General features: G+C 34.7%; 2 protein-coding genes across 2 annotated transcripts; one reads left to right on the plus strand and one right to left on the minus strand.

The window, feature by feature from the left end:
* Positions 1 to 2,778: 2,778 nt before the first annotated feature.
* Positions 2,779 to 3,959, plus strand: LOC145136328 (uncharacterized). The gene has a single exon (XM_079070461.1). It carries the CDS (start codon positions 2,861 to 2,863, stop codon positions 3,815 to 3,817), a length of 957 nt encoding a protein of 318 aa, XP_078926587.1. The 5' UTR covers positions 2,779 to 2,860; the 3' UTR covers positions 3,818 to 3,959.
* A 5,415-nt stretch (positions 3,960 to 9,374) lies between these two features.
* LOC145137963 (uncharacterized) lies at positions 9,375 to 10,675 on the minus strand. Its single transcript, XM_079072105.1, has 3 exons — positions 10,446 to 10,675; positions 9,774 to 10,187; positions 9,375 to 9,682 (listed from the first exon to the last, which is right to left on the minus strand). Exons 1-3 carry the CDS (start codon positions 10,623 to 10,625, stop codon positions 9,626 to 9,628), a joined length of 651 nt encoding a protein of 216 aa, XP_078928231.1. The 5' UTR covers positions 10,626 to 10,675; the 3' UTR covers positions 9,375 to 9,625.
* Positions 10,676 to 13,602: the final 2,927 nt, after the last annotated feature.

Here is a 13,602-nt window from a genome sequence, read left to right on the forward strand (position 1 = left end):
ATATTACATAACTAATTGACTATGTTCAAAATTTGATACTACCCGGTCCTTATAGTCATGCAGATTCGCATACAGTGACTCCAAGACCTCATGTTCACAACGGGAGATTATTAGGTGCACAAAAGCTGACCTGAAAATCATTGTTAGCGAAGTTCTCTTTCAAAAAAAAAATCGTTACAACTAACGTAAAAATTAATGAAACATATATTTTATATGGATAAATCAATTTTACACCTCTTAAATCGGACGTGTCACAAACATCTATCTTCAAAAAAATATGGATTTTAATTATTAGTACCAAAAAGCTAATTTTCGAAATGCGACAACAAAATGAGAACATGAAAAAAAATCTCATATATTTATGTTATATATTTAGAATCGAAAGTACAAAGATGATATGGTATGGTATAATCATATGATGGTTTTCTGATTTTTGTTCTATGATTAAAATACCCATGTATCTTATTTGATACCTTTTCTATGTACAAATACATAATAATATATAAAAAATAAAACGGTGAAAAGCAACGTTTTGACCTTCAATTGGACATGCCCTTATAAGAGCATGCAAAGTAGATATAGAATCGTAGAAAATATATAATTATATTTTATCTTTGGGATAATGACTTTAAATGGTAATGTACTTTAGCTTTTAGTCATATTTGGTCACTATTATTTTTCGTGCTTTATTAACCCTTGAACTTGTTGAGACGTGTACATTATACCAGTATGACCGATAATAATGGGTTTTGCCGGTTTTCGGCGTTGTTTCCGGCCAAACATGAGTTTTTCGGTCATCTTCTCCGGTCAAACTCGATTTTCCGACAATCAATCCCTATAGAAATCGGACTGAAGCGAGAAAACACTCTCCATTTCTCTCTTCTTTTTCTGCCTTGTTAATGGCCAAGAACACCACCTTTGGAGGTGTTGTTTCCTCGAAAATCATCAAGAGGTAGCAGCCTCTTGCTCCACCTCCTTCCTGTCGATTGAAGCAACAAAACACCCCGTGAAAATCGTTGTTTTGTTCTGCTCCTTGCCTTTCTCCTTCTTTAATTTCAATCAAGAAAACCTCCATCGGAGGTGGGGTCTTCAGGTAGTCAAGAGGGCAATAGGCCCCGCCCATTTTTCTCCTCCCTTCTCGTCGGATCAACAACAACAAACTCCCCCTGATCATCGCTGATTTTGCCTTGCCCCTTCCCTTCGTGTTTTCTGTTGGTGATTTTAGTGTCATCATGTCATTTTTAGTAACTGGAACTAACATGTGAGCTAAGGGGCTTCATAATTTGTACTCTATTATATTTACGGGGTTGTGCGGAGTGCACACATGTATAAGTTCGAATTAGAAGCCGATTCGACGACTAGTCAGGGGTCCGGCAGCGCCCCTTTGGCGGGGTCTAGGGGCAGCGCCCCTAGCGGGGTCCAAGGGGCAAAGCCCCTGGCTGGGGTCCCGCTAACGAAACTCGTTAGTTTTGGTAACCCTAAATCCTCATTAAATCCGGATTAACATTACTTGCTTCCAAAGAAACTAAGGACGGCCCAACCTAATAAAACTCTAATATCGTTTATTATATAAACGTCTCTTCTTTTCAGAAGAGGGTTACGATCTTAAGCTCTCGTTTGATCATATTTTCACAGAATCCTCTAGCATTTTGGCTTACGATTTATGTGCCTAGAATCGTAAGAGTCCACTTGGATTATCCTAGACTGAATTTCTTGTAACCCAGGCATTAGGTAGAAATATCAGTTTAGAAAATGATATCACAATCCAAGTCGGCATCCAGATCTCCACCACAAACCCTAATTTTCCTAACATTTTCCACCGACATCGGAAGAAGAACAGTCAAGGAGGCCGCATGAGCAATCCCCTCGCTGCAACAGCCGCTGGAATAGCCCCCTAAGCTTAGGTCGTTCTCAAATGCTATTTCGAGTTTGGTCGGAAACATCACCAAAAACCGAGTTTGACCGGAAAACTCATGTTTGGCTGGAAGCAACGCCGAAAACCAACAAAACTCACTATTATTGATCATACTGGTATAATGTACACGTTTCAACAAGTTCAAGAGTTAATAAAACATAAAAAAATAATTTAGTGACAAAAAACTAAAGTACGTTACCCCTCAAGTTATTATCCCTTTATCTTTTGCACCTTCTTTTTAGAAACATGACATAAGATGGTATGTCATTTGTTCATTTTTTTCACAGAGTCAAATAATCTAAAACGTTCAAAAAGATAATATATACCATGATATCTAATGGTTAGTAACTAAAACTATTTAAAAAAACATAATTAATTTCGGAAAGAAAAAATAAAGTCAAAAAAGCAATACCAATAAAGTCAAAAGGTTTTTTTGTCCGCATGTGATTCGAAAATGTCGTTTGCCAAAGAACAAACTCGTGCTTTTCCAACAATTAAAATATATTCACAAAATGGATAACGTCTTTTATATGCTTTGATGTATAAAATCTACTGATTTTTTATAATTATATTTGTACAAAAGGTTTTTTTTCGTATAAATTATGTTTGTGCTACATCATAAAATTGACATTGATCACTCTATTCTTTGATAAATAAAATAATTTACGAGAATATATTTATATTTTTCTAAATGTTAAACGTGACATATTTACTTTATAAAATTCGAACATAAGTCGCTTACATAAACAAAAGAGGGTGCAACGAACACCAAATGTCCATTATTATTTTTTGGCGGGCGTATTATTTTTAATTAATTTTAATTATAAAAAACTAATTAGTTGAAAGCAAACGAAGGCGGCTGATGACTGATCGCCGTTCATTTTTCATACATATAAACTCACTCATCGTCCTCGAAAAGACGCCACCGCACCTTCAGCAACCACCATGGATCCGCAGCTGTTAATCCCGTCTTCGGCACCCATCGACTTCAACTTTGACAGCACCTCCACCTCCCCGTATGCCACCGCACCTTCAAGCCCCAAAATTTTACTTTCCAATTTCTTTTACAGTGCACCGACTAGCCCAGTCGGCGTTTCTCCGATGAACCCAGAAGCTGATGATGATTTCCAGTCCACAGAACCTTTCGAAAGTTGTGATGAAAATCATGAACAGAAAAACTCGGATTATTATGAAGAAGATTATGATACAGATTTTGCTTTTGATTTCAGTGGACAGTTGGAACGGCCATTGATCTCCGCCGCCGATGAGCTATTTCACGGCGGAAAGATCAAGCCGTTAGATCCACAACCACTGCTACAATCATCAAAAGATCTTCCTCTTCCCAGATCACCGAAGTTATATCCTGTGAGTTACAAAAAGAAATATTCTGAACCTTTCTCAAATGCATTGAATCAAAGCCCACGAGGAAGAGAAAGAACGATTACCACCACCAGAAACAAAACATCACAATCCTTATCTCCGATGAGGGTTTCCGACATATTATTAGATCATCAGAAGGTCTCAAGTACAAATCAATCATCTCCGTTTGGTTTCATGTGGTACAACAAATGGAACCTCAAGAACCTGTTACTTTTCCGGAGCACATCGGAGGGAAGTGCAGCAACAAGCGACGACCCATTAAAGAAATACGCGATGATAACGAAGGGAGAACAGGATACAAGGAACTCAAGCTTTAGAAGCAGCGATGGCTGTGGTTCTGTAGGTGGGTCGTCGAGGAGGAGGAGCATGAAGAGGAAGGTTTCAGCCCATGAAATACATTACACGGCCAACAGGGCGGTGGCGGAGGAGATGAAGAACAAGACATTCTTGCCGTACAAATCTGGGTTGTTAGGTTGCTTAGGGTTCAGTCACAATCTTCGTGAAGTCTCTCGAGGAAGATGATGTTCGTGTGATTCATTGTTCATGGTATGAATCCGGATCGAGTGTAGTATTTTCTGATTTTATTGATTCTTTTTCTTTGATATAATGTAAAGTTTGATAAAAGATTTTTACTAATGATTACATATTTAGATGATTTACGATATATACCAATTACCAAGTTAAAAATGATCTACCAAGTTGGAATCTTGGTTATTAGATACAATAAACTGCGTCTTAGTTTTCATATTTCGATCCAATAATATTCTTCATATTCGCAACCTGTTATGGTTCTCTAATACTCAGTTTGTTGTTCACCATGAAATAACTTCATTATCTTCATCATTGATCACGGGAGATCCCTATCTCCTTGACTTCATATATCATGGTGTTTCAGAGGATTTGGTAGGAATTGGAATTGAATTTTGACCGATTCCTACATTTGGTAAAAAAAAAAAAAGATAATTTAAATCCAATAAATTCCACCGAAATGCCTTCATTAAAGGTTTTTTTTTAAATCCTGCACGTACCCTTGCAATTCAATTCTAGAATTCTATAAATTCGGTAATTTTGTTTTTTTTTTTGTTAATATAGTTAAGCTTTAATCCTGAAAAACCTAATGCATAATGGTCTTTAATTTATTTTATTAACTCTTTTAAAAACATACAGCAATTGATTTGTTGAGTTTTAAAATTTATAATACGTTAGGCCTTTTACTAGCTTCTATAACTTGAGGTTTATCTCGATTAGATAATAATCATAATATGTTAAATATATGATTTATAAATTATGCATTAAATCAATGCTTTTCTTTTGTAAATATAAAAGTAAAATTATATGCGGCACCAATATTTTTTGCATTAAAAATCGTAAGTTGCATGAAAGAGGAAATATACCTATGAAAAGTGAATTTTATGTCCATTGTAGAGGAGACTAGCATGCATTTTTGTCATCATTATATGCATGTTTGCTGTTTCCTTTTTTTCATCCTCATACGCGGTAAAGCACACATATCCGCAGAAAAAAGTTAGTATGCGTAAATTTTCAAGTACTCAATATAAGTTTGATAAATTAACGGCGGAGCCAGAGTCAAAGTAAAGGGGTATCTCAAATCGATGGGTTTGGTTTCTTGGTTTTCCAAACTCCGTTTTGGGTTTAAACCCAAACTCAATCGAAAGTTTATCTTGTTGAGAATTGAGAAACTTGTGTTGCTTATATAACATATGTAGAGGAGCTATGTTTTATGTTAAAGTCGATGTGAGACAATTTTAGAATTTTAAGAAACAAGTTGAAAAACCGATAAACAAAATAAAGTACACTCATATAAGAACCAAAATTCAAAATAGGGACCTCAAAGTTAAAAGTTGAACTCTTTACCACTTGGAGAATTAGTACTTGTGTTTAATTTTCACAACATCATAATATAATAGGTATAATCCGTATAAAGTTACATATAAAAGGAGCTGTGAAAAAAAAATGTTTCAAAGAATATTTGAACTTGCAACCTCTAGAAACACCTCCTAATGTCTTAACCATCGGAACCAACTACAACTTGTGTTATTATTTCACAAAACATATATATATATATATATATATATATATATATATACACACTACATAAAACGAAATTTTTCTAAAAAAATTGCAGTACTAAAATTTTTTTAGGGGCATCTCGGGATACCCCGAAACCTATTGTAGATCCGCCCCTGGATCGAACTGTTTAATTTTATTTTATTTTTACAAACAATTGATGCATTAAATATAAATATTAAAATTATATTCTTACATTAATAATCTCTTTTTTTAATAAACCAAGTTCAAAAAGTCTTTTTTTTTCTTTTTTTGTGGGAAAAAGAACTTTCTTAACGATGGTACTAATCCTCCATTATGAACATAAGACTATGTCTCGTTGTCATCGAGTCAATGAAGACGGACCTTCATGACCACAAAGAGGATTTGAATATGACTCAATAAGTCACTTATCACATTTTCTAGTTTCTACATGTATTACCGAATTACCACAATCAAAATGGTTAAGTTCTAAAAAGTGATGGAAAATGTAGTTAATTATGACTAATTGCTAATTGAATTGGCATTTTGTCATTCTTAATGATTCATGCCACATACCACTTTTGGGTAAATAAGGACAATTTAACTTTTGAAAAGCATGGAGTTAAAGCGTACTCCTTTCTTGGGTTACTCGCTCACAAATGAGTCGGTGTAACAATAACACTCGACACTTCAAGCTTTTGGTTTAAGCAAAAGATTTCAAACTTAAAAGTAATAAACCAACATAATATTTTTCCCGACAAATTTAAAACCAAGATGAAATTATTTTTGATCCACAAGTTATATCTTATGTAATGTTCAAAGTTCCTGTTCTTTTTTAGCAACATGGAACATTAAACATTCTATTTGGGATCAACTTAAAACCATGATAATTTTATCATTATGTGTTACCGTTCAAAAAGAAAATTTATGATGAAAGTTATTAATTAACAACCTAATACCTACAAGGTTTTTAAACTTCTTATTTTCTATCGATATGAAACAAGTTCTTACAATTCCCTCACTCAAACAACTTATGTAATCACCAAGTCTATATACTATACCCGAAATCATTAGTCGAAGAGTTTCATTAGTTGCCAACTCATTGTATCTTGAGAGAGTATTTCTATGATACCATTATGTAGCACCTCACACGCTAAAAAATTGATTGTATATGACAAACACTTATAGGTATCTTAAGACTCATTACAGATCTTGTTGTAGACTCGGTTCTAATATAATCATAATTCATAATCGTATATCAATTTGTAGGATCATAGGCTCTATATCGAGACCTTAATAACCATGTGCCCACATTTAAATATATTTTTAACATGTAATAAATATTAAAGCAAAACATACACTAATCTTGCATAAAAAAATGATTGCTCGCTTTCTTTCTTTTGAAAATACTTATACCTTGAAAATTATTTAAATTGAAGATATTCTTAATTAAAAATGTTTTCTTAACCATGATCGACTATTTGTAACTCGAGCTCCAGACCTTGAAATTTAAATTCCAACGGTCAAAACTTCAATATATGTTTTGGGAAGCTGCTCTCCAAATTTCTCGAAGATACAACGGTTGAATCATCACAATCGTCCAAACACTGCTGAAAGGTCTTCAAAAACAGGAATTCCAAAGCAAAATGGTTATTAGGGTTAAGTTGTGTTTAAGGGTTCTTAAGTGGCTAACAAAATTCGCCCCAATTGTCCCTTTTGCAATATTTTGACTTTAAGTCCTCAATTCTCATTTCGTTTCCTCATAGTTCCAACTATCATCGATTTGACCTTCAAGTAATTATAATTTCATTTCATACTCCCCTATACCGAGTCTTGAACTATAAAATTAACTATTAAAATTCAAATATCCAAAATTATAACCCCATACTTTAATTTTATGATTATAACTATTTAAATTAATTGGAAATTGGGATGTTACACGTATCCGACCAATCGTTGATGGAAGCAGGCGGAAAAGGAATACAATCTTTGAAGATGGTCATCGTTGGGATCACCAGCTCCGTCGTACACCCTAATGAATGTTACACCCCAATGAATGGAAGGAAAATATCTGACGGTGTAGTATGTTCCATGTTTCCATATGGAACAGGAAATGGATGTCCAGAAAAGAGGGAAGCAATCAAGGAGGCAACGAAGATTATAGTGATCTGGATTAGGCATGACGAACTTGGAATTAACCCCGAACAGCAAACACACTTGGACGTAAAACAGTTAAACAAATAGCCCACATGCAACGAAATCGGCTCCAAGCCAAGCAACGGGCACAAATCGACTCTAACCCGGCCGTGGGACGCAAAACTAGAAACAACTAAGGGCAAAACTAGCACTGCTTCATAACTCACATATGTATTAATATATTATATAATAGTTAACAAATCTAGATCAAATTTTATGTATTATTGTATAACATTTTCATTTTTCATACTCATTTTTTATCTTATTTATTTTATGTGACATTATATTATGCCTAAATTATTTTGTATTATAACGACAATAGAATAATTATGTCATTTTTTAAACAATGTATTATAATAAAAAAATAAAAGTAAAATGTTGTGAATTAACGAATATATTTAATATTTATTGTATTTCGTTGCAGTTAAAATGGACAAATATTAAAAAAAATTCAAAAAAATATTAATGATTGGAGAGATAATAAAAAAAGGTATTCGAAGAACAAAAAAAAGACATTCGAAAAAATGATGTTTTTTAGTCTAGATGTCTGAAGATGTTAGAACTTAGAAGACTCTAGTTCACAATTGCGTCAACAAGAGGATGGATAGACCTTTTTAGGTCTGAGGTCTTCTAAAAAACAAACCGTCTGCGAAAGCTAATAGCTAATATATGGATATGGTCTGCACTGCGCAAACAAAAGATATCAAAAAGATCTGCAAATAAAAAATAAACACCACATTAATGTCATTTCCTCGGTTGAGGATGATGCGTGAAGAAAGTCCCTAGAATCAACATTTGTAGATGGGCTTAGAAGACCGGTTTTTGTGCATAGGTATCTTTGTTGAAAATTTGGTTGCATAAAATACATTTGTTAAAAGTTGCTAAAAATAAAGCATATCAAACTTACTAAAATTAAGTATCTATGAATTATAAGGCTTGAGTTGTCATCAAACTAAGAATAACAACACCCACAATGAACAAATGCAAGATGTCCGTATTTTGCAACAGGTGGTGCTTAGCGCACAAAAGGGAAAGTTGAAACTTCCCTATCGCTCTTGTCCATCTATTCGGTTACATGTAACCGGAAGTCCTCAAAAAAAAGGCTATGAAAGCAACAGGAGATGAAATAGGAGATACATGTATACGATGAAAGTGTATAATCATAAATGCGTGTTTATATTTATTTATGAATTATGAATATGTTGGTATGTAGACATTACATGTAGAAGCATTAGTTTTTAGGTGTATATATCCATACTATGTGTAAAACCCATGTATTACTTGAGTTTATTTTAAAAAAATTATATATAAAATTATAAAATTTGAGAAGTTGAATTTATAAGTAAAATAGAAAAATATTGAATTATTAAAATTAAAGTGTTTTTTTCTCTTTTAAATTTAAACAATTAATTTAGATAAATAAACAAAGAAAACTAATGGACTTTAATTAATAAATTTTGAAATTAGAAGGAAAATCATTTAATGATATTGAAATGCCTTTATTATTATATTTATTGCAATTAATACATTTAATAAAAATGAAACAACCACAAAATGCAATGTGGAAAAAATTTAATTGAAAATAACCATAAAATGACATGTTGCCAAATCAATGAGAGTGTGACAAGTGGCAAAAAGTTCTTTATTTATTAGGAAGGATATGAATATGGTTGCATTTTGCTATATATCTACATGATGGTTTACAATATAAACAATTATCTAACAATCTATTTCTTAATTCAACAGACTGAAGAAGTAAAAATAAAAATAAAAATGATACCATGTCGGAAATTGTTTCGAGGTCAAAAGGGAGGATAAATCATTCCTCTACATATCATGAAACATCTTTGGATGATGCAATACATGAACAATTTGCTTATGGATAGCCCAAAAAGTTTGTATATACAATAGTCAATAGAGTTTGTGTATATTCATTTGTGAATATGGTTGTATTCTTCTACATTCGTTTTAAGAAAATAACTAGATTCCTAAAGAAAAGAGAGTATTGTATCAGATCTGCACCATTGATTTGTCTTCCAGAAGTTGCTTTCAAATTTAGGTAACCCAGGCATCGATCAATCATCATCAATCTCCATTTGCAAGAGACACATTTGGATCTTCTTCATCAGAATCAAACTCAACCTACATGAAAATTGTATCAATATCACAAAATACTTGGGAAAATGAATTAAAATCACAAATATATTAATGGGAACAAAAAAAAAGGAATTACATTTTCATCTCTGAACCACCCTCCATGGCAATCACGCTTCCAACCAGCAGATGTAAACTTGAGTTCTCTCTCCCTTCGTTCTTGATAATCTAATGGCATCTTCACAATATCCTTACCAGATGCCTCAGTTTCACCAAATCTTGAAGTGGTTGAATCATATGGTGCATTCTCAGAAATCGAGCATCTAGATTGGCTGTAATTTGCGCTACTTTGTTCAATATAACCATGGCGAAGTACCTCAAAAGCAGCCTTTCGTGTTTTTTCAATCAAAGGTTTGCTAGCTAAGTTTGTCTTGCTCATGGAAGTAGAATCAAGTGAAAAGGCCATTCGCTTATTCATCTCTTTTTGTCTTTCTTCTTCTCTTTGTTTGAGCCTCATTTCTGCATCAACATGGCGTCTTGCTTTCACGTGCATCTGCACATTGATTTCCAAAGATCAGTTTTTGATTAATTATACCAAATCAGAAATTCAGAATCACAAAAGAAAAGCTTGGTGAAATCTATAATCGAGGATGGGATACGCCCAATTCGACATTAACAAGAATTACAATAAATTCAATCAAAATCGAACATAAAGGTATATGCTAGTTACATATCTAGCTTAAGCAGAAACTAAATAAAAAAGGAACTCTTAGGGTTAGGGTTAGGGTTAAGAGGGGAATAGGAAACATACAGAGAGCATGAGAGCAGTATCGAGGACTGGATTATGAGGGCAGATGAGGCAGGCGTATTTTCCGGTAGGAAGCTTTCTGTAGGAAGAATGATCGGCGGCTGTATCCAGCAGAAGATCGTCGACTCTCCTCTTCCGGTACTGTGCTTCTCTCCCCCAACTGTCTCCTCCGAACACGCTCATTGATTTGATTCAAAACTACGCGATATTTACCAGGATAATAAAGAAATAATGTATACAATATACATTTTGGTTCTTAAAGGTCTTTGCCATAGCTATAGCTTTTAAAGTACTTTTTCATTTTTATCTTTCTCTAAAAGTCAATAAGATGTTTGGTAATCTTGACTTTTCCAACTTTTACAATAGAGGAAATGACTTCTTTTTGAAAAGTCACGTAATCGTGACTTTTCCAACTTTTACAAAAAATACTTTTTGCCTTTCAAAAGCTAAACCAAACACCCTCTTAGACCCCATCCGACCTATCCAAAATCCGGATAAAACCACTTTTTAATACCTAAAACTTGGACGGTGTTTACATATTACGATTCTAATAGTTTTGGTTTTAAATTTCATCTTTAAGGTGCTATTTGTTTTTCTAAATCTTTTTGAGCACTTATGTATATGGATGGACGAACATACAATTTTTTTTTTGAAAGAGAACTTCCCTAATGAGGGTTTTCGGGCTACCTTTCACGCACCGATCTTCGCTGCGAGCACCAAGCTATGTCTCAGTCAGTGGAGTCACTGCAGGCGAACCTTCATTGCCACAGGGGTTGAGTAGTAGTATCAGGATTTGAACATAGGTCAATAGGTTATCCACCATATTTTTCACATGTTTTACCAAGTCACCACAATCTTATTTCACAAGGGGGAAATGACCAAGTTCAGGAAGTAAGTTTCCTTTGTGTTTTGAAGCATTGTGTTGAATCGATTGTTTGTAATGTTCCTACTTTCAATTTTCACGCAGGTCGTAAAGGACTGTTACTTGATCTGCATCCATTGTTTGCAATTAGGAAAACACGAACACGAGGCTACACTAGAGGCTTATTGCCTGAATACTGAACAAGAGGTTGCCTTGATGAAACGCGACTTCTTGGTTGTTGCTTGGTTTAGAGTTTTTTTGTGCATCCATGAAGATATTATGTAAATATAATTAATTTAGGGGATAGAATCAAAACCTCAAAAGATATATGTAACATCTGTTTCAGGTATGATCTTATCCACCCAAATTTAAGCCTCCACTCTGGGTGGCCACGACGTGGTAAGGCATTACTATGGCGTGGAAAATAATTTCTTGATCGCGGGATTAAAAGGACCCGCCACGACGTGGTCATAAGGGTTACGACATGGCAACTAATTTTAACGAAACCCTGATTTCTGGCCTTTAAGCCTTATTTTAAAGGAAAGTGGGAGGCTAGGTTGCCCATCTTTAACCTCCATCACTCTTAAACCCATAAACCCTAACCCTAATCCTCATTGGTGCTCTTGTGCTCATTTTGGTGAACTTGTGGTGGTTTTGAAGGAAGAAAAAGAAGAATTAGTGCTTGGTTCACTTTAGTGCAAAAAGTTTAGATCTTGAAAGATTGTGACCTTGTTATGGATAAATTTGGAAACTTTATCCATCTAAACATCCTATTGATTCATATATGAAGGTTGTAGACTTGGACTTAATGGATTAAGTTGAGAAATATGCACTTTTGGTCCCTTTGAAACTTAAAGACTAGATCTTGGTTGTTTGGACCATCGTAATAGATAAAGTTGGAAACTTTATACATTATAGAGCTATTAGGAACCATAAAAATGTGATCTTGGTCATTCTATCCCTTCCATGCAAGAGTTATGATGTCTTAATGGATTAATAAGTTAGGGTTTTAACTTTTTGGACCTTTCTAGCCATGGGAAGTCATAAATGTGGAAACTTTATGACTTAAGTCGATGTTATGAGGCTAGATCTGAGCTCTGGACAAAAGGCCATAAGGGATAAAGTGCTTAATGAAGGAGTGGGATAAGGTCGTGTATGTTGGGCCTACTCAACAGCCTTGGACTTTGACTTTTGTTGACTTCCGCTGACTGTTGACTTTTTGACCAAGTTTGACTTTGGGCCAAACTTAAGGATTTTGGGCTATTGATTAAGATTCTAGCTGGTTTCGGTGTTACTGGATTCGCGGGTGCAAGCAGTGCAGTAAAGGGATCATATCGCAGTGTTTCAGAGTTCTTCGATTCAAGTAAGTTTCTTCACTGTACTTGTGGGTCGAAGGTACCAAGGCTGGCCTACTGGATTTTGTATCCTGGTATATTGGATTGATGTTATGTTGAGTATGTGTTAGATTGGTAGATTTGTATGATTACCAATGTTCATCGAGTATGTGTTAGTTATGTATCCTTATGTATAATATGTTGCTATGTTGTAGTGATCTAAGTGTAATGCTTGGTCCAGGTATAAAACAATTCTCATTATTTTTCAAGAGTTTGGAATGGAACTCGATGAGTTGGGGAGCTCCAACTCGTCGTGTTGAAATTTTCTGGCCGCGGATTTTAGGTGGCCAACTCGACGAGTTTGTGAGCCCCAACTCGACGAGTTGGCGCAAGGGGAGGAAACCCTAAATTTCAGGGTTTGCACCCTTTATAAAGGACTTAACTCTTATGGCTGGCCTCCCTACCAGCCTCCATTGTCTAGAGAAACCCTAGATTCATATTCCATCTTGCATCTTGAGTGTGGTGAGCTTAAAAGAGTGGTTTTTGGTGATTCTTGAAAGGAGCTTGGAGGTGGGAAGCATCTAGCTTGAAGGAGGGGCTTTAGATCCAGAAACTCTTCTTCCAGGGCAGCATCTTTAAGGTATAAAGTCGACACATTGGCATGTAGTTATCTAAATCTCCTTACTTGAAGTTGAAGTTTGATTTTTGGGTCTTTGGTTAAGTTGTACAAGAAGAAGAGGATTCCAGGGGTTGATAGGGTAGATCTGACCCCTTCATGACCTCTTGAAGCTTAAAGTTGCAAACTTTATTAGTCCCTATGTCCCATTCATGCAATATGTCCATTATGAAGTCATAAATGAGCCTTAGAGGGTATTTCTAGCATGCATGGACGTAAAGTTGGAAACTTTACGTGATTTGACCACGTTGGGACAACAGATCTGTGTTCTGGAACATTAAAGTGAGA

The sequence above is a fragment of the Lactuca virosa genome, chromosome 9 (genome assembly GCF_052849685.1).
Source record: "Lactuca virosa cultivar CGN04683 chromosome 9, Lactuca_virosa_CGN04683_v6, whole genome shotgun sequence".
Classification (NCBI taxonomy): domain Eukaryota; kingdom Viridiplantae; phylum Streptophyta; class Magnoliopsida; order Asterales; family Asteraceae; genus Lactuca; species Lactuca virosa.